This window comes from Aspergillus multicolor (genome assembly GCF_047715735.1).
Source record: "Aspergillus multicolor strain CBS 133.54 unplaced genomic scaffold BDW74scaffold_1, whole genome shotgun sequence".
Lineage (NCBI taxonomy): Eukaryota > Fungi > Ascomycota > Eurotiomycetes > Eurotiales > Aspergillaceae > Aspergillus > Aspergillus multicolor.
The window spans coordinates 3,127,478-3,146,381 of NW_027395952.1; the positions used below are offsets into that span (position 1 = coordinate 3,127,478).

The 18,904-nt window shown below is 48.5% G+C and overlaps 8 protein-coding genes across 8 annotated transcripts; 4 read left to right on the forward strand and 4 right to left on the reverse strand.

The window, feature by feature from the left end:
• Positions 1-171: 171 nt before the first annotated feature.
• On the reverse strand, positions 172-924 carry BDW74DRAFT_173081 (mitochondrial 37S ribosomal protein mS41; the record flags this gene model as incomplete). Its single annotated transcript, XM_073727718.1, has 1 exon — positions 172-924. One exon carries the CDS (start codon positions 922-924, stop codon positions 172-174), a length of 753 nt encoding a protein of 250 aa, XP_073590354.1.
• Positions 925-1,141: 217 nt separating this feature from the next.
• On the forward strand, positions 1,142-2,876 carry kin28 (TFIIH complex serine/threonine-protein kinase subunit KIN28). Its single transcript, XM_073721798.1, has 2 exons — positions 1,142-1,472; positions 1,522-2,876. Exons 1-2 carry the CDS (start codon positions 1,358-1,360, stop codon positions 2,538-2,540), a joined length of 1,134 nt encoding a protein of 377 aa, XP_073590355.1. The 5' UTR covers positions 1,142-1,357; the 3' UTR covers positions 2,541-2,876.
• An 818-nt stretch (positions 2,877-3,694) lies between these two features.
• On the forward strand, positions 3,695-4,134 carry BDW74DRAFT_11213 (uncharacterized protein). The gene has a single exon (XM_073721807.1). It carries the CDS (start codon positions 3,731-3,733, stop codon positions 3,980-3,982), a length of 252 nt encoding a protein of 83 aa, XP_073590356.1. The 5' UTR covers positions 3,695-3,730; the 3' UTR covers positions 3,983-4,134.
• On the forward strand, positions 3,827-7,598 carry BDW74DRAFT_143330 (putative kinesin family protein (KipA)). Its single transcript, XM_073722858.1, has 3 exons — positions 3,827-4,144; positions 4,310-5,198; positions 5,244-7,598. The coding sequence occupies exons 2-3, from the start codon at positions 4,451-4,453 to the stop codon at positions 7,271-7,273; spliced, it is 2,778 nt and encodes a 925-aa protein (XP_073590357.1). The 5' UTR covers positions 3,827-4,144; positions 4,310-4,450; the 3' UTR covers positions 7,274-7,598.
• A 137-nt stretch (positions 7,599-7,735) lies between these two features.
• On the reverse strand, positions 7,736-9,236 carry BDW74DRAFT_11209 (diacylglycerol acyltransferase type 2A). Its single transcript, XM_073721806.1, has 2 exons — positions 8,905-9,236; positions 7,736-8,849 (listed from the first exon to the last, which is right to left on the reverse strand). Exons 1-2 carry the CDS (start codon positions 9,141-9,143, stop codon positions 7,823-7,825), a joined length of 1,266 nt encoding a protein of 421 aa, XP_073590358.1. The 5' UTR covers positions 9,144-9,236; the 3' UTR covers positions 7,736-7,822.
• Positions 9,237-9,340: 104 nt separating this feature from the next.
• Positions 9,341-10,721, reverse strand: pxr1 (telomerase inhibitor/ribosome biogenesis protein PXR1). The gene is made up of 3 exons (XM_073722859.1): positions 10,551-10,721; positions 9,606-10,497; positions 9,341-9,553 (listed from the first exon to the last, which is right to left on the reverse strand). Exons 1-3 carry the CDS (start codon positions 10,571-10,573, stop codon positions 9,533-9,535), a joined length of 936 nt encoding a protein of 311 aa, XP_073590359.1. The 5' UTR covers positions 10,574-10,721; the 3' UTR covers positions 9,341-9,532.
• Positions 10,722-11,256: 535 nt separating this feature from the next.
• Positions 11,257-15,192, forward strand: BDW74DRAFT_11225 (SacI domain and endonuclease/exonuclease/phosphatase family protein). The gene is made up of 7 exons (XM_073721812.1): positions 11,257-11,813; positions 11,863-12,067; positions 12,134-13,763; positions 13,816-14,115; positions 14,165-14,274; positions 14,324-14,652; positions 14,709-15,192. Exons 1-7 carry the CDS (start codon positions 11,483-11,485, stop codon positions 15,173-15,175), a joined length of 3,372 nt encoding a protein of 1,123 aa, XP_073590360.1. The 5' UTR covers positions 11,257-11,482; the 3' UTR covers positions 15,176-15,192.
• Positions 15,193-15,603: 411 nt separating this feature from the next.
• BDW74DRAFT_11274 (uncharacterized protein) lies at positions 15,604-18,618 on the reverse strand. The gene is made up of 5 exons (XM_073721824.1): positions 18,561-18,618; positions 17,878-18,150; positions 16,379-17,822; positions 16,039-16,318; positions 15,604-15,976 (listed from the first exon to the last, which is right to left on the reverse strand). Exons 2-5 carry the CDS (start codon positions 17,880-17,882, stop codon positions 15,831-15,833), a joined length of 1,875 nt encoding a protein of 624 aa, XP_073590361.1. The 5' UTR covers positions 17,883-18,150; positions 18,561-18,618; the 3' UTR covers positions 15,604-15,830.
• Positions 18,619-18,904: the final 286 nt, after the last annotated feature.

The following is an 18,904-nucleotide window of genomic DNA, read 5'->3' on the forward strand; positions in this document are numbered from 1 at the left end:
ACCTATCCCTATCTCTATCTAGACTTATTATAATTGACGGAATATCATGTACCCGGGTATCAAGAGATGTCATGTACAAAACTCGACTTTGGGTTTACTTAGAGAAATTGAAAACAGTTTTCCATGGAAAAATACTATAGTACAAAGACGTCCATTGAATAGGACGAGTGTTCAAGCCCGACCTTTTCTCCTTTCCTCAGCTCTTCTCTTGGCTCTGACTTCAGCCCGTCTTCTCTCACCCCCGTCAACCTTGTGCCCCAATTTGTCTTCCCACATTCCTTCCTCAACTCTGATTATAGCTGCGCTGCCATTGGTACCTGCTATTGGCTGTAAATAGGGGCCAGCAATATATACGCCATTATGAATCTTCATGCCCTTGAACCTCTTGAGCTGCTTTGACGGATCGTGTTTGTATTCAATGGCATCCGGTGGTAGGTTTACGATGGCCCGCCGCATTCCCGGAGTAAGAGTAGCCGAATGATTCAACAAGTCAACGTTGGTGGAACCACGAGCTTCCGAGTTCATCGCCGACGCGTTGAAAGGAACCTCCATAACCCGTAATTGTGCGGCGCCGTCCACAACGTGCTCAAGATCTCCGCCAGGACCGTACCAACCCTTTGTGAACCTAGAGCGTTTCCGGATGAGATAGCGTCGTTGTTCTGCTGATTCGATCCCTGCATCTCGAAGCTCGGTGGAAGACATGGAGAATAATTTGTCCCAGGAGGGGAATTTGCTGGCATGCTTTGACATATCGCGGCCGATGAGTTTGAGGAAGGTTTCGACATTAGGGACAAATGGCGTTGGAAGAGGAGCGGGCTTAAGGCGCGCGCGTTTAGATTCAGTGTGTAAGCTCCGTAGGCATTGCTGCATTAAATTCAGCGACCTGAAAGGACGAGCAATTGAGAATGGATTGCGAAGTGCCATGCTGGTTAGAGGGCATGCCACGGTTATTGGATTTGCTCAGTAGTAGGAGTGCTCTGGCGAGATTTGAACGGCAGCAAATGTACTGAGGGCCGAGGGCGCAGAAACAGATTATAAAGTAAAATGGTTCGCCCGTCAGTCCTGCTGTCGTTTGGATATGTTATGATGATGTGGAGCGAAATTTTGGCAGAGCTCAACAGTTCCCGGGAATAACAATACTCCGACGATTGCTGTACCTCCGCCAATATCAACCTCTTGACGACCCGTTCGAAATAGCCAATTCTCAGAAAGATCTCGCTGCTGGGACATCCTGAACTGTTCATTGGATAGGTTCTATGTTAGCGAAGCAGAGACGGCCTTGAAATTTGTTCCTCGCTTCAAAGACTTGACCGGGTGACAAGTGTGACCTTAGCTCATTTGAGCTGCTACAGAAACAATGGCGGTCTCGCCTCTAGCTCCCCAGTCGCCTCGAAAACGAACCAGCGATGAAGTTGCTGATCGTGAGATTACGGAACAGATGAATGATGAGGTCAGGCACAAATACATAAAAGGTATCCACCTCGGTGACAAACATATATACAAGCTTACCTTTCTTTTTAGCCAAGAAACTAGGGGAAGGTACATACGCTGTGGTTTATCTCGGCCACGTCCGTACGGATCCCACATCATTTGTGGCGATAAAAAAAATCAAAGTCAATACGGAGTACAGAGATGGATTATCTATGGACGCAATTCGCGAAGTCAAATATCTCCAGGAGCTCTCCCACCCCAACGTCATCGCGCTGCATGATGTATTCTCGTCTAAGGATCAAAATCTCAACCTTGTTCTAGAATATCTACCTCGCGGTGACTTGGAGATGCTCATCAAAGACAGCGATATCCATTATGGTGCTGCTGATGTGAAAGCATGGATGGGAATGTTGACCAGGGGGGTCTGGTTCTGTCACGAGAACTTTGTCTTGCATCGAGATATCAAACCGAACAATCTGCTTATCGCATCGGACGGAGAAGTCAAGTTGGCGGATTTCGGTCTGGCCAGGTCATTTGCGGACCCTTATTCGAACATGACGCACCAAGTCATTACACGATGGTACCGGCCGCCTGAACTTCTCTATGGTGCTCGGCAATATTCTGGCGCTGTAGATATTTGGTCTGTGGGGATGGTATTCGCGGAACTTCTTCTACGAGTGCCATTCGTTGCTGGAAACTCGGATCTTGATCAAATCACTAAAATATGCGAAGCTTTTGGCACGCCAACCGAAGAGAACTGGCCTGGCGTATCAAAGCTACCAAACTTCATTCCTCCGGATAATAATCATACCGTGCCAACGCAGGGCCGAGAGTTCTTCCTCAGGCAATTTCCTACAGCTGGTCCTATCGGCGCAGATCTACTCATGTCTATGTGTACCCTAGATCCAAGGAAGAGGAGCACTGCATACCAAGCCCTTCAGCACAGCTGGTGGACCGCAGAACCCAGGCCAACGAATAAGGAAGATCTTCCACGAAAACCCGGTGGCACAAAAAAAATGGGAGATGACTTGACGAGGCGTGGCGGAGAGATCGATGATCAGTTCAAGAATGCCGCTCGGCAATTGGATTTCGGTGCCCTTAAGGGATAGCACAAGTCATACGGGCTTCGTTCCTCGGTCTAGCCTTTTGATCAGAGGTGTGCTACATCCCCCGTGCTAACTGCACCTACACGAACAGAGAATTGATAACACGTGCAGAAACGTCCAGGTCACATTAACATTTCACTTAGCTACCTGTGTTTTCGCAGGGCACTGGAACCGTGAGTTATCAGACACAGTTGATGCGTGACTGCATGCAACCCGAGATCATGCCTTGGGAACACTCCGTAAAGGTATGATAGTGGGCAGTAACATGCTGTTCTTCTGAGCCGCAGCTCAAGTTTCGTGTCATAGGAGTGCACCATGCCATCTTATCCTAGCCCAATAATCCAACTCCACGAGCAATTATAAGCTTCTCCGGAGTCAGATACGGACTGGACTAACTGTGGCATGTCTAACTCCACGCACGTACTAAGGGGAACTCTATTCTAGAGTGAACTATGTACTCCGCCGGCCCATGATAATTCGTGACTCTGGTCATGACACAGAATCTCACATAGGCATAAATGCTCCCCCTTTCTCCCTTGTGTTTTAATTTTCGTTGGCGCCAGGGGTAAAATCGGGGCTTATCGAGGTACATGTGTCCTCCTATTGGTTGAGACAGAAAGACCTCATAGTGAGATCAACAAACCTATGCCGGATACGGTAAGAAGCACAACGATGTTAATAATAATGATCAAGTCTGTGCTTCGGAGACGCCTGGATGCAAGCGGACTCTAACGGTCGAACCCAATATATACGCAGCAGGCCGACTCCGTAAGCCTGCATGGCCGTCCGGGTCGAGCATGCGCTTTCTGGTAATGATGATGATACAGAGTAAGAATTGTTTCGAGACTTGAGGACCCTTGTTTCCATGGGACCAACATCAGTAATAATGGATGACATAAGGCAGAATGAAACAAATCGTACTGGAACACGAGTACGGAGTAGGCAGGAAGGGGATCGCAGAGGGGGTGAGTGTGAGTCTCTCCTAACGAGAAGGAAGCAGAATTAAAAGGGGAATACACGGCGTATGAATAACTGCGAATGTGCAAAAGGCACTTACAAACTTAGTGCCAGCAGGACGCGCTCCTTGCCTACACAAGCAGTAGCCCTTGTAGTCGAGTCTAACATGTAGACAAACTTCAGGGGAATCGAGGGAACCGGGGTCAACCTCTTTAGGCTCTTCGACGGCCCAGCAAATGTGGGGTGACAACTACAGACCGGGTACTGCTCATAGCACAACAATGCGATACCCGTCCAGCACTCTCATCTTCCGCTTCTCTCTTGTCTTTCCTGTTTCGCAGAGCGCACTTGGAAGGACACTTCCCTTCAGTTTTCTCCTCGTTGCCCTTAACCAGGGGCGCCTTTATTTATCCCATTTTGCGAAGTCACAGGGACGGGATACCAGCATCACCCGCTGTTTATATAGAAACGCAGCTCTTGTACGGTAACTTCAGCAGGAATCGTCATCTCCTGGCACTATCTTCCCTCGTGGCTCCAGCGATTTCTCGGTCCCACGCTCTCGATTTTATCTCAAGCTGCCACGCAGGCGACCAAAGAGAATTGGTTCCGGGAACGTCGACCCTGATACGTGAGTTCTCTTGTTTTTGATCGTACGTCGCTGTGCGCGCCATATATCTCCGCTCAGAGCAGTGAAGCAGCCCCTCCTAGGCCTTGGAAATGTCATAAGCATTTACCTTGGTCTATACACAAACAACAAATGGCAATCGTATCTTAATCTCGCCTTGAACTAGCTGACTTGTTTGCGCCAATTACAGCTTTTCGTGACCAAGTCTACCTCCTTAACTGTTTAACCGATGGCCTCAGGACTTCTTCGGCATTGAGCGCATACCATTCAGCATCGGGCATACATAGGCTAACGACCTCCTGGTTGACATTTGGTCATCAAGCTACGGTCAATGTCTACACTGCCACAGCCACCGAGGACAGCCGCCCCTCCACAAATGGGCGCATTACCCCAGCTGCCAGCACCGAAATCGCGAAAAAGCCTACCTGCATCCGCCGAGTCCTCAAGGGCAGCATCTCCCTCCAAATTGCGCACACCCTCTAGTCCCAGACCGACAGTTAGCAAATCACCACTATCCAATTCAGCAACCAATATTAGCGGCACCAGATCAGCCTCTACGGCCAGAATCCCCAGCAGTCCCGACAAATCTCTGCGGAGAACAATCAGCATAGCGGCATTCCCTCAACCACCCAGGCCTGGAAGTCGGCCTACCACCGCATCGTCAATGGCGGCCCCTCACGGTTTACAGTCGTCAGGAAGCATCAAGTCAAAGAGGGGCTCGCGTCCTAGTGTTGGCACTGCTAGTCAGAGGAGTTCGAAGACTCATTCATTACTGAGTGTGGGAGGAGAGGGAAAATCCATTCCGCACGCAGAATTGGAGGGTTCACCTTCGCAGAGCAGAAGCTCCTCTGCAGAAGGATCTTACTCGACAAGCGCCACTACCTTTGATGAAGGCGACGAAACAACTGGGACCTCAAGATCCAATGCTAGGTCGAAGGAGACCAAGGGGAATGTCATAGTCAGTGTCAGAGTGAGGCCAAATGTCAGCGGCGAGAGCTCGGCCAATCCCGAATGGATGGTAGATTCTCGTCGTGGCTTGCTTGTGTATAACGGCAAGGAGGGCGGAGATTACTACTATGGTAGGCCACTATCATTAGAGACTTGGGTCATGCTAACTATACTAGACAACGTCTTTTCGGCCATCGAAAATAACGCTCGCGTCTACGACTCCGCCGCCAAACGTCTGGTTAGAAGAGTGATGGAGGGTTACCATGGCACAGTCTTTGCTTATGGTATGACCGGGACTGGCAAAACTTTTTCTATGCAAGGAACTGCGACTTCTCCCGGAGTGATACCGTTGGCCATCACGGACATATTCTCGTTCATCAGAGAGACCCCACATCGGGAGTTTTTACTTCGCGTCAGCTACCTTGAAATCTACAATGAGAAGATCCACGACCTCCTCTCCGCCAGTTCGGCTATAGCGTCACAGGAGGAAATTAAGTTACGTGAAGACAGCAAACGGGGTGTATATGCAACGCCGTTAAAAGAGGAAATTGTGCAGAGTCCAACACAGCTTCTCCGCGTTATTGCAAGAGGTGACCACGCAAGGAGGACAGGCAGTACTCAGTTCAATGCTCGCAGCTCGCGAAGTCATGCAGTGGTTCAAATTGTTGTTGAAAGTAGGGAGCGAGTGCCCACAGGTACTGCACAAGACAGAAGATCCGGCCTAGCCCCCGGCGGGGTCCGAGTATCAACATTGAGCTTGATCGATCTCGCAGGATCCGAGCGAGCGGCCGATGATAAGGAGCGACGTACAGAAGGTGCACATATCAATAAGAGCCTTCTGACTCTCGGAAATATCATTTCGAGATTGTCGGAGACCAAAGGCAACGCTTCCCAATCAGAAGGAAAGCACCTGCCTTTTCGCGATAGTAAACTGACGAGATTGTTGCAGCCAGCTTTATCTGGTAATTCTTTGGTCAGTATTCTTTGTACCGTCCAGCTGGGCAGCATGATGAATGCAAATTCGGGGGAAACTTTGAACACATTGAAGTTTGCTGCTCGGGCAAAAAATAATATTGTCAGCCATGCCAAAAGGGCAGAAGAGGCGTTTGGTGGCGGTGGTGGTGACGCAGGGAGCCGCGTGCTTCTCGAACGGTACCGTATGGAAATTCAAGCTTTGCGTGGTCAATTGGAAAGTCAAACGAAGGTCCAAGCCGAGAAAGAGCTCAAACTAGAAGAACAGAAACTGGAGCAGGAGGCACAGGAGCGCCATGAGGAGCAGATGCTGGAAATGCAGCTAGCGCGAACTGCACTCAAAGAACGGATAGAGCACTTGAATCGGCTCATTCTAAGCTCGAAATCCACTGGCGTCAATACACAGGGCGCCATGTCTGCTCTTGGCCGGCTATCCAGACTGTCTTCCATAGAGCCGGGCTCTCGGTCTCTGCGCTCTTCCGTGAGTCAATCCACACTCGGCGGTTACGGGCATTCGTTCATGCGACCGGTTTCTTTCCTTTCTGTTAATAGCCAGGAATTTCCTATGAACTTGCAACTAGGTAATGAGGATGAGGAGGATACGATGGGTGAGTTTGCGGATGGGAAAGCAAGCGCTCAAAGACAGATCACCGCTCTTCAGGCCGACCTCACAGACAAGAATCGATACATCGCAACCCTAGAAAGACGGCTGCTTCAGGCTCGGCGTTCTAGCCACTCTCGCATGTCGATGGGTATTAAACATTCGGATGATAGCGACCTTGTTGCCCAGCTTCGAGAAAAGGACATGGAAATCAACGAGCTCCGCCTTCAATTGGACGATAAGGATCGCATGCTTACTGCCCTTCGCTCGGCTGCTCGACATCGCGACCTGGCGCAGCTCACCTTAGATACCCAACCGGCTGTTGCCAAGGACAAGGGAACCACCAGTTCTCCTGGCCTAGAATCCCCGGCCCCTGATTCAGGGATCAAGCGGCCAACTCCATCGGCTGAGCTCGACCCTGGAATAAAGCGAAAAAGCATGGACGAAGTTTCCCGGATTCTTGATGAGATGATTCAAGATCGTGTTGAAAGTGGCCATTTAATTAAAGGTTCCCGCGGCAGCGTCAGAGTAGCCCCGGAAAGTCGAAGGGTGTCCGATTCGAACCCGGCCATTCCACTTCAGAGTCCTGGGCCAGCAAGCACGGTGCTCTCGAGCAGTCGCCCGGACATCTGACTGCGTCACTTCTTGTTGTGGTTGTGATCATTGTTGCAGAGCAGATTCAAACCTGGTGTTTGTCATGAGCTGTTGGTCCGTCAGTATTCTTTGTGATGATTTTTTAGATACCCAGATTGTCTTTTTTATGTGCCATCTTTATCATTTCGGTCTTGCACTAGTTCTCAATGGCAAGCTTTCCTCATAAATTTGTTCCAGATGAACAGGACAATGATCATTTCTACTTCTTGTCAGAGATCTCAATCATCTTTGTCCTCCTGGAATCTGGACTCCAGTATTAAGCATGTATATTACCCAACCAGGAAAGAACATGCAATGTTGTCCGCGACAGTCTTGGTTGCCCTACTCCAAACCTCGGCTCGATTGAAGCTTTAACACTTTAAACACTTGATCCTGTCTTATATGTATATTCTACATAGCATAGCATCTCCGCAGAGCTCAGTACAGTTAGCGGTTGACGCGTCGCATAAAAAACAGTATATCCATGCATTCACATGGTTTTTATTAGACAAGAGAAGATCGATTATGCCCGAGAAAGGCATATATCTATTATGCCACAATTTCGATTTCAGAGACTCTGTCTTTGGCATAAATGTCCCTCCACTCCTTCCAGAGCCTTTCAAGCTCCGCCACATACTCGGAATGAAGTCGGTTGATGTAGTCGTCATCGATCTTATTTCGGTCTTGTTGTTGAACGACATGAATGGGCCGACCAACAACGATATTCAACGCGCGGCGGTATGGCATTAAGCCAACGTCGTAGTTGAAGACGCCTCGAGCATGGAATAGTGGGATGGTAAATCCTAGGGTCTGTTTCACCAGCATCTGAAACTTGTGGATAAGAGGGTGGCTATCCGAGCGGACCTGTTCATAAAGATCATTCTCCCCAAAGGCCAACACCGGTACAAGGTCGGCACCGGTGCGAATGGCTAACTTTATGAATCCCATACGTTGTTTCAAAATAAGTTGCAATGAGCCTGGTGATGCATTGAGTGATTCCCGTGCACCGCCTATAACAATTGTTATAGCACGGCCCATGCCTTGGCCATCTACTCCACCTTTAGTCAGAAGATTCTCGCATGATTCACGCGAGACACTAGCCAGGCCCATTGACAGTGCATATTCTCGGTAAAATGGTATTCGAAAATTGGAGTCCAGGGTCAGTAATGTGTTAGTGATGCCGGGGAACTGCTTCGAGAAACCGAGCGCCTCGGTACAAAAGGCTGCAAATGCGCCGAGCGATATGATCCCATGCGGGTGATACCCAAATATATACTTCCTTGTCGGCAGGAGAGGCTCCGAGCGATGTAAGCGGGCCGGAAAATAAGAGGCGTAAAGTGACCAGATAGGGAGTGATCGCAGAAGTTCACTCCGATACTTCAGCGAGCCTGACATAGCAACATTCGAGAATAAAGATATATAGATGAGATAAGGCACCAGTAGGGGCCATGATAATGGAATAGCACAGGTGAAGAAGAAAATTCCGAGGCATATAGCAATGGTCAAGGTATGGCATAGGACCACAAGGGTCTGCAGACGTCGCTCAAGTCGAATATTAAGTGGTGCCCAGTGAATTCTGTTACTTTATCAGTATACATTGTCACTCAAGTTGCGGGGCATCCCTAACACACCCATATTTTTCATAACCTCTCGAAGCTCGGTTAGCGGTTTCCGACTTGGTGACCTTGGTTGACCGACGCGCATGGTTCGGTGTCTTCCACAAGTCATCCACTGCAATCCCACCACCCTCAGTAGGCGCTTGATTCACACGTGGCGTATTTGCAAAAGCTGACTTGTCGTGATGGGAAAGGTATGTTGTGGAGTCAGGTTCCATGATAGTAGGTCCTTGCGTCGCTTGATCTTCGTCCATTCAGACAGTTTCCAGGGTATAACACAATGATTGTAATACAAAGCCTCTTTAGCCTTAAGTAACCAATCAAGGAGAAGGCAAGATGAAGGCCTTCTTTGCGATGATTCTTCAGACACTTTTTTCCCAAGGATTTGGATATAAATGCCGTCATACTTCGTATGGTGATTAGTCATTAATCCAAGCCCGTCTCTGTCTGACACATATTACATTATTGACTACACTTTGGTTGTCCAAAATCGTTTACATGTACCTCATAGAAAGAGGCCTAGGAATAACCCATATGCACACTATTATCTATACGAATTTTAGGAGGCCTAAACTCGAAAGGGTGATCCCTAGGTTGATTAGGATGGGGTATATACCATATGGAGATTATATACAAGGGTTGTTTACGATTTTACCATGAAGATCTAGCTCCGTTAGTCTCAAGCACTCTTCGGAAATGGATGACATGGGTATTACCTCGTTCAAAGACTTCTCATCCATCACGGCCTTCCTTTTTTGGGCAATGTAGCGCCCTCTAATCATATGTCTCCCAGGTGGTCGACGTTCCTTCACTGTATTTGGCTGGAGCTGATCCTGCTCATTGCTAGAGTGTGTGCCATTCTTCGCGGTTTGCCCTTGCAGAGAGTTGTCAGAGACTTCTTGTTGTTCTGCACGCTTTCTCTTTTTCTCCTTCTCTTTCACGACCTTTCTATCCTTCTTATCTTTTTTACCTTTCTTCTTTTTTCTTTCCTTGTCCTTTTTGCTGTCTCTGTTCGTCTTGTCTTTGTCTCGCCGGTTATGAGACTCCGAATCCTCAGAGGCTTCGGTAGTTTCAGTCTTGTCATCTGATACATCCCTTCGACAGTATTTATCGGTGACGTTCATCTCCACCTCTGATGTACGGTGGAGTGTCTCTTTCGCGTCCGCCGGAGGATTGTTAGCCTTTGCGGAGATGGTCTTCTCCTCTTTTTCTTGCGCCAACAGACCACCACTTATGAATCTAACAGCCTGCCATTTGGTAGCAGCATAACGAGCGAGTTTCACATCGTCCCTTTTTTTCTGCTCGATTTGTAATTCGGCGTCCGATTTTCCATTCAGTCGACCAAGCAGACCTTTGAATGCGTCAAGGCCGGTTGGTTCGTCTAGCGGGTCCCGTTTAGACCGCGCCCCGAGACCAAGAGTATCGTCTTTCACAATGACTCTGATATGCGACGCGCTTGCAGCAGTAAACATATCAGCATGTGTGGCATTGCGAGCTCCCAAGAAACTTCCCGGTGTCCATCCTTGGGAACTCAGAATCTTATGTCCGAAGCCACTCGTTGACCGCGTCCAATTTGTATTATTGGGATCATGAGAAATTTTGGTTCTCCTGTTCACAATCTTATCAGCAAAATGTTGGCTTATACCTTCAGCAGCACATACTTCCGGGGTGCCGCCAAACCCATTTCTTTCACAAATGGAGACCACACAAAAAGAAAGGGGCCGACACAGGATGAACTTGATAGGACAGAGAATTCAATTAATGAATTGACCAAATGGAAACACTGTCAGCTTTATGATTGCTGTTTGCCCACAAGGTTTTTGTTGTGATTACGGTTCATAGCGACTAGATTTACAATGGGGCAAGGAAAAATTCCTGCCGCGGTATCACTCACCTATTCTTACCGCTTTCCGCAAGTAGTCAAGCCAGGCCGACTACTACCTCCGCAACTCAGTCAGAGCCTCAAGACTGCTGGTTGCAATATATGCGCGGTATACGCTTCTCTATGACACAATTTCAAAATCTAGAGCGGACCTTGATGTATCAAGAGTTTCGTACCTCGCCATATTTTAGCCACAGACAAACAAGAATATACTCTAGGTACCTCTTTTCATCTCGCTTACCATGCACAACTGCCTAGTTTAATTCTTGTTCTCTCATTATTTTGATACACGGCTTTTCCTGATCTACACGGCCTTTTATGATCGCCCTCTACTTAGTATTCTCTATCGCTCTATGGAAACTTGAAACATTCTTTGATAGATTGCGCCGGGTCCCACGTTCAGAACTAGGAAAGCTCAACCGTTTGTCACTCTCCATCTTGTCTATTTGATTAGTCCTCAAAACGTGTCATTTGTGGCTTGAGCAATCACCAGTATTACTCAGTTCTACACTTATTCAGCCCTTCAAACCTGCTGTTAATCGCTTTGCGATTTCATATCCGCCTGTCTCTCGCCTCCCCACCCAGGGCTCTTTGACAAGCCACAGGCGCGTCCGGTTGATATGCAAAAGGGCAGGAAGTAACGCACATTCAATAAATCTCTGCTGCCCGATTGTCTGCGATGGTCAGCAGCCATCAAGCTCTTACTTCACTATGCCTACTACTCGAATCTTTAGTCGGGATCACCCTGTCCGCACTCTTCTTGTGGTCATATCCGACGATGCGTTGATCTTCCAGCATAGCTTAGTGAAATCAGCTGGTACTGACTGCCCGCCGAATCCCGACACTCAGCGCTGCTTTGTGGAATTTGCTAGTCTATCTTCTATAGACTTGACAGGTTACCGACCTATGGGGTCTGGCTATGGTATCCTTGGACTGATCACCATAGATCAGGATGTGTTTATTAGCGTTGTTACGCGTTCTTCCAAGGCTGCCACTGTCAGGCCCGGGGAATCTGTCTTAAGAATTGAAGACGTAGATTTCTGTAAGATACCTTTGGCATGTTGCTGTCGTTCTTTATCTAACCGAAGAAGATTGTTTAAATCGCTCAGAATACGAGTCCAGTCTCAGTTATGAAATTGAACCTTCATTAGCCGACGACGACTTCTATTCAAATTCAGGCTCTGATGCTAGACCGGACCCGACGAGAAATCCCTTTTTATCTCTCAAGAAACTTTTGAGTGATGGTAGCTTCTACTACAGCCTTGACTTCAATCTTACGGATCGTCTGCAAGACCGGTAGGCTCACAGCTCAATAAAAGAAACGAAAAGGAAAGAAAAGGACGTATACTAATCTGCATTCAGCTCGGACAAGTCGGCGGCTTTTGACATCGACTCCCTCGATAAAGACGTGTTGTGGAACGCGTACATGATTCAGCCTCTCCTGTTGTTCAGATCTCATCTATCGCCACGTGAAAAACAACTTCTCGATTCCTCTCAGATTCTCACATGTGTGGTTCGGGGATTTTGCGGGACACTGGCCATTCCAGCCGCTGTCAACGTTCTATCCTCAGTACAAAAAACACACTTGCCCTCATTACTAACCCTAATCTCCCGTTTGTCCTCTCGGCGAGCAGGTACTCGATTCAATGCCCGTGGTCTCGACGATGATGGAAATGTTGCCAATTTTGTCGAGACGGAAACAATTTTGGCCTGCGAACCTTCGGGGATCGCCTTCTCTTATGTCCAGGTTCGCGGCTCGGTGCCAGTGTTTTGGGAGCAAGCCACGGGGCTTTTACCGGGCCAGCAGAAAATCGAAGTGACGCGATCTATCGAGGCTACTCAATACGCGTTTCATAAGCATATCCAGTCCTTGGAGCTAGAATACGGCGCTGTCCACGTTGTCAACCTTCTTAGTCAATTGAAACCAGGTGAAGTTGAGCTTTCTACGAGATTTCGGGAGCATATAAGGAGGAAACTTTCAGCAGAAAGTTCAATTTCAGATCACGCTTTGTTAAGGACTACGGAGTTTGATTTCCATGCAGAGGCTCGGGGTCCTTTGGGGTACGGGGCCGGGAACGAAATCAAGCACGAGCTCATACCTTCTCTAAACGGTTTTGCGTACTTTCTTTCTAAGAAAGGTCGTTCGTCTGCGAAGAATGACAGCGTCTCCGGAGGCACCACTACAATTCTACAGCAAGAGGGCATATTCCGCACCAATTGCTTAGATTGCCTCGACCGAACTAACCTTGTGCAGACCATCATCAGTTCGCTGGCTCTTGAATCGTTCCTGCTGCAAGAAAACAGTGTGCTAAGCTCCGAGGTTCGACTTCGACACTCCACGCTTTGGGCTGATAATGGGGATGCATTATCCAAGATATATGCTGGTACTGGCGCTCTTAGGAGTTCATATACGCGTCACGGCAAGATGTCTCTAGCAGGTGCCTTAGCAGACGCGCGTAAAACCGCCACCAGGTTGTATATCAACAATTTTTCCGACAAGGCTCGACAGAGGACAATAGATTTATTGTTAGGCCGTCTGCCTGGCCAGATGCCCGTGCATCTTTATGACCCAATCAATGATTTGGTGTCTAGCGAGCTTGATCAAAGAGCATCAGAGTTCACTTCCAGGAGATCGACCAACATTTGGACCGGAACATTCAATGTTAATGGGCGAGTCCTAGGACCAGATACTGACTTAAGCCCTTGGCTGTTTCCGAAAGATACTGACCAACACACGGACCCGACTGTCTTTGCTGTTGCGTTCCAAGAGATCGTTGTTTTGAGTCCCCAGCAGATCATGTCGACAGACCCTACAACCCGCAAATCCTGGGAGCTTGCCGTCATGGATTGCTTGAATCAACGCGCAGCTGCTCAGGGAACACCAAAATATGTTCTTTTACGATCGGGCCAGCTTGTTGGGGCGGCTTTGATGATTTACGTGCGTGAGGATATACTCAAGAATATAAAAAACGTTGAAGGAAGCGTTAAGAAAGTGGGTTGAAACTTGTTTTTTGATTTCACCTCTCTAATAAACCCTCTTGCAGACTGGGCTTTCTGGAATGGCTGGAAACAAAGGAGGCTGTGCCATTCGCTTCGAGTACTCAAATACCAGGCTTTGCTTTGTAACGGCCCATTTAGCTGCTGGCTTTGCGAACTATGACGAGCGGAACAATGACTATGAAACTATCTGTCATGGACTCCACTTTCAAAGGAATCGCTCCATCGAAGACCATGATGCCATTATATGGCTGGGCGACTTCAATTATCGAATCGGTTTACCTAATCAGACTGTTAGGGACCTTGTGCAACAGGCCAATTTCCAGAAGCTCTATGATAATGACCAAGTGAGTAGTTTTCACCATCCGCTTACACCCGCACTAACTAGCAGTATAGCTAAATCTTCAAATGCTCGCGGGTCGGGCTTTCCAATTCTATAATGAGGGTCATGTCACGTTTCCGCCAACGTACAAATATGACGTTGGAGAAGACACCTATGACACATCGTGAGTAGTTTCATTGCTCTAAGCGTTGCAGAAACTAAAATTATCCAAGGGAAAAAGCACGGATTCCCGCATGGTGTGACAGAATACTGTGGAGGGGGTCCGACTTGAGACAGTTAAACTACAGTGTTTCCCACTTGCGACTTTCTGACCATCGTCCAGTCTGGGCAAACTTCACATGTACAATTAGTGTTGTCGATGAGTTTCGAAAAGAGAACTTGAGGCACTCGCTCCACGTTCGCCACAGAGGTAACTCGCAATTCCTCGAAACCCGGCCACGGCCTGTTGGCGTGAGTGACAGTGTTCTTATTCCAATTGAGCCAACGACTACTGGACTTCCTCCACCTAGCTCAGATCATCGTAAATGGTGGCTTGATAACGGTAGGCTTTTTGTCGACCCATGATCTTGTTTGTGTTTTCAGCTTAACGATTCGCAGGAGCTCCCGTAAGGTCATCCATACGCCCCCCAGCCAAGGGCTACATATTGGATACCCATCGGACTTCTAATCCTTTCTCTCCCGTAGAGAGTCTCGAATGGGCTCCAATGACCATGGCGCAAAGAAAGTTTACAGATACCTGCGACGTGGGCTTTGAAAAACCTCCATTTCCGCCCAGGAGTATGACCGCACCGGATAAGCCCCAACCTCCACAGCCTGTCCCACGAGGAACTGAAAATGGTTCGAAAAAGATCGCACCGCCGGTGCCCCCTAAACCCAGCTCACTCGGCTTGGACCAGAGCCCGGCAGCAGCCCAACGCACGATTCAAATTACACACAGACATGCCCCCCTTTCAGAGATTGTCGCAAAGGATCCCCACACATCATCATCATCATCATCATCGTTGACAGGATTACTTGACGATAATGTCAGCGATGAGATCAGCTGGAAACCTCTTCTTCAATGAACGTTTAACCCAACTGAGCACGATTGCTGGGTATCATTCCGCATCGCCTTCTATGAGAGGCAGCAATATACTCTCGAAGCGGGTGAAACAAGTGTCCTTGGGACTACGTTTCGATACGCCGAGATTGAAACTCTGAAAGAGAAAAGAAAAAAATGGCACTCCAATGTTTCCGAGTTCAGCTGAAAAAGAAATGAAACACATATATCATATATATACATATACAAATGCGCGCTATACAGAATGAAGCCGCTCTCAACGATCTATGGGTATATCAGCAGGATAATTCCCTCAAAATATTTCTCCAACTCCAATGGAAGTGATAGTGTTCATGCTCCCATGAAAACATAAAACGCCAGGAATTTCGCCATGGCATGAGAAACCAATCCCATTCGAGAATGAGAGGAAAAGACATGCCCGTCTAAAGCAGACAGCGCTGTATAAGGAAAGCTCAAGATTCGGTGCACCGTTCGGATCTGTCGGAGCAGGACGGCGGGAAACGGGCCAATGCAAACTCCATCCGGTAACGTCCTGTGTCCTGTACTAGAGATCCTAGAACTAACATCGAGAGAATTCTAGTTCTCGTCAATATCCACAATAATCCACTGGCTGAACGCACAGCTTAGGGGATGTGACCGAGACTACTGGCTTTTGACCCTCAGACAACACGCAATACAGCGTGATCGGCTGCTTTAGGCTTTTTTCCCACTTTTAAAGCCTGCTTCTTGAAGCGGGCTGGGCCTCCTACCATCCACACCGCAAATGGGCTAGGGTCGCCAGGTTTTGGCTTCGATTTTTTCGTGCCTAAACAAGTCAGCGAACGACTGGCTGGTAAGATTTATTGCTCGTAGATATATTAAACGCACCCGACTTCTTTGGTGGTTCTGCAGCTGCAGCATCACCAGACGGTGCTGCGTCAGCTTCAGGAGCACCACCCTCTGGAGGCGGCGCCGGTTCCTCTTTCGGTTTTTCAGGTATCGGCCACATGTGCATAGTAATGGTCCAGTCAGGCTCGAGAACAGTCTCCCAAACCTGTGGGAGGATGATATCGCCATTGGGGCCTATCAAATCATAATGCCCCTCCGCAACATGTGGTCCTATCACCTCAATGTGAAGAAAAGCTTGTCTGATAAGCTCCTCCATGCCCTTAATTCAAATAGAGAACCAGTCAGTAACCCTCGTGGTATAGTTGCCGTGCTTGCTTACCTTCCAGGTGCAACATAAATCGAAAGGGAAATTAAATTTTCTACCAAGGGCATCCTTAAACTTGATAGGTTGCTTCTTGTCAGGAGGTTTGTTGGCTGCTACGGCAGCTGCTATCTTCTCCTGTACGTCCGCAGTAGCTTTCTCCGTAGCCTCAGCCGCCGCCGCATCTGCCGCTTTCGCCGCCGCTTCTTCTGCCTCCTTCTTCGCCTTAGCCGCTTCATCAGCAGCTTTCTGCTCAGCCTCCGCCTTGGCAGCAGCAGCAGCTTCCTCGACAAGCTTTTTTTCGTGAGCAGCACGTTGCTGCTTCTCAGCTTCGGCGGCAGCTTCGGCCTCGGCGGCAGCTTTTGCGGCAGCTTCGCGCGCATCGCGGGCTTCACGTTCCGTTCGCTCGTCTAAGATCAACTTCTCGAGTCTGGCAATTGCTTCGTCTTTCGCCGGATCTGCGGGCGCCGGGGCCGGAGCCGGAGCGGGTTCTGGGGAGACGGGCGCTCCGGAGGATTCAGCTTGACTAGGAGGAGACGGTGCGCGAGCGTAAGGATTAAAGTAGGGAGGCATCATACTAGGTACCATAGCGTACGGCTCTCGGAATGGATAAAACCCTCCTGCACTATACGGAACCAAGTCATGGTGGTTCATCTGAGGTCCGCCATATGGCGGAGCACCATGAGAGGGCCCTGGGGGCTGAAAAGGATGTTGTGGTAGGTTGTGGCCGTCGCTGCGATGGGGCCCTGCGGCTACCGTATGCCCGTGGGTCCCGGGGTGGTGTTCGTGCATATAAAATTGAGAAACGCCTGGGCCATGAGGTTGTTGCACAGGGTGGCTATATCCGTAGAAGGGGTGGCCGTACTGACTTGAATGCCCGACCTGGCTGTGAGATCCGAGCCTAACCAACTGGTCTGATGGCGTATGTTGACCAGTAGGGGGTGCGAAAGGAGCATGCGGCACCGCGCCATGCGGATAAACATATGATGGCCCCGGAGACGGGCTGTGCGCATATCCTGGGCCCTGGGCGAGCGAGGGCCAATACCGCTCCTGAGATCTGTACCGCTCCTGAGATCTGCGGCGATACGGATCACCGTACTCCTCCGCTGAGTCCATACTCTCAGGAGATTCGGGCGAAGGGTGACGCCGGGATCGTCGGTGAAATGATTCCCGTTCTGGAACAATTTGACGCCTAGCTGAACGTCGACGACTTGTAGATGTGGAAGGCAGATGGGCTGTATTGCGACCCCGGGTTCGATGAGATGTTCGATTTCGAGAAGCTGAGTCAGATGGCTTCAGTTCATCAGGGTAAGGTAGATTCGTCCATTCATCGTAGGGGTCATGATAATCATGGCTTTCCGATTCGGAAGGCGGCGAGACCTGGACCCCCGAGGAGCCCTCTTCGTCGGTGAAAGAGGAATCGTCCGAGTCGTGCGGACTGGGACCAATTGTGATGTTGAACCTGCTTAGCAGATTGTGAGTATCAAGCGATGCCGATGAGATCCTTCGTAACGCACGTCATTGATATTACTTAATATTTTGGGTTGCTGACTGTACACCTGGCAAGGCCTGGTTCTCAGGGTGTGAATAGAGGTGGTGTTTTAGGACCCGGCTTCCTTTATTGGGTTTGGGGGTCAACCAAATGTCCGTAAAGCTATTCTTGATTTCCTTGGAGATGCAATCCCCGTATATAAAGTAACGAGAAAAGGAGCGGTTCAGGGGTTGATGTGTTGTCACAGATGCTTTGTTTTCAGCATTAGGTTCATAATTGGGTTGTCTCTGGTTAGGGCCTCACTTTCACTGTTAGCGTTGAATTTTTAGGTCAAAACATGCAGCAGTGCGTAATATAAAAAACCAGAATTGTAGCAGGTGAATTGAGATCAAAGATAAAATCACGGGGTGTCATGTTCTTGGGAGGGTGATGAAGATATACTAAGGGGGATAGAAATGGCGGGCAGTAGATGGCATGGAGGGGATCTTGTAAGTGTCAGGTAGTTGACGGCCTGATGATTCATAGTTGGGCGATGGAAAAAAGCTTTGGGCATGGACTTACCTGACAAGAATCCCTATCCAAACATGCTATAGGATCTTTGTGTTAGGCTCAGTTGCTCATTTGTTTTATTTTTGGTTCCTTTTATATCTCCTTTCTTTGCCTCTCTTGTTGTCATGCTGAGGGACAGAATGCAAAATAATAACTAACCCTTGACAGTTGGAGTACCTAAGTACTACCTGACCTGCTGCCCAATGCCCAATCAGCATTCGATACTGTATTGGACAGGCCTCCCGTCGACCAGTCCACAAGAATAACAATACACATAATGGATTTGGCTAATGTCTATCCAGATGATTAGTGAATGAATCAATTTTTCATGTTTTTATCTTGTGAGATCAGCAATGGCACCTACTACGCATCTTTTCCCATAGATTTCTAGGTACTAAAAGACCACCACACAAGCCACATATTATTATATCTTTCTTTAAACTTAAAGATTACATAGAACAGGTCGTCAAGTTAATACATACTTAATTCTATAACATTCTGGT

Bases quoted from the DNA above. Each gene is read 5' to 3' on its own strand.
- BDW74DRAFT_11274 (XM_073721824.1), bottom strand. The intron at 16,319-16,378 runs GTAAGCAAGCAC...ATTTGAATTAAG, and splicing joins ATTTATGTTGCACCTGGAAG to GGCATGGAGGAGCTTATCAG. The intron at 15,977-16,038 runs GTGCGTTTAATA...TGACTTGTTTAG, and splicing joins AGAACCACCAAAGAAGTCGG to GCACGAAAAAATCGAAGCCA.
- BDW74DRAFT_11213 (XM_073721807.1), top strand. From the start codon at position 3,731: ATGTGGGGTGACAACTACAGACCGGGTACTGCTCATAGCACAACAATG.
- kin28 (XM_073721798.1), top strand. From the start codon at position 1,358: ATGGCGGTCTCGCCTCTAGCTCCCCAGTCGCCTCGAAAACGAACCAGC. The intron at 1,473-1,521 runs GTATCCACCTCG...CTTTCTTTTTAG, and splicing joins CAGGCACAAATACATAAAAG to CCAAGAAACTAGGGGAAGGT.
- BDW74DRAFT_11209 (XM_073721806.1), bottom strand. From the start codon at position 9,143: ATGGACGAAGATCAAGCGACGCAAGGACCTACTATCATGGAACCTGAC. The intron at 8,850-8,904 runs GTGTGTTAGGGA...ATAAAGTAACAG, and splicing joins AGAGGTTATGAAAAATATGG to AATTCACTGGGCACCACTTA.
- BDW74DRAFT_143330 (XM_073722858.1), top strand. From the start codon at position 4,451: ATGTCTACACTGCCACAGCCACCGAGGACAGCCGCCCCTCCACAAATG. The intron at 5,199-5,243 runs GTAGGCCACTAT...TAACTATACTAG, and splicing joins GGGCGGAGATTACTACTATG to ACAACGTCTTTTCGGCCATC.
- pxr1 (XM_073722859.1), bottom strand. From the start codon at position 10,573: ATGGGTTTGGCGGCACCCCGGAA. The intron at 10,498-10,550 runs GTATGTGCTGCT...GATTGTGAACAG, and splicing joins GGTTTGGCGGCACCCCGGAA to GAGAACCAAAATTTCTCATG. The intron at 9,554-9,605 runs GTAATACCCATG...TAACGGAGCTAG, and splicing joins ATGAGAAGTCTTTGAACGAG to ATCTTCATGGTAAAATCGTA.
- BDW74DRAFT_11225 (XM_073721812.1), top strand. From the start codon at position 11,483: ATGCCTACTACTCGAATCTTTAGTCGGGATCACCCTGTCCGCACTCTT. The intron at 13,764-13,815 runs GTGGGTTGAAAC...ACCCTCTTGCAG, and splicing joins TTGAAGGAAGCGTTAAGAAA to ACTGGGCTTTCTGGAATGGC. The intron at 14,275-14,323 runs GTGAGTAGTTTC...AAATTATCCAAG, and splicing joins GAAGACACCTATGACACATC to GGAAAAAGCACGGATTCCCG.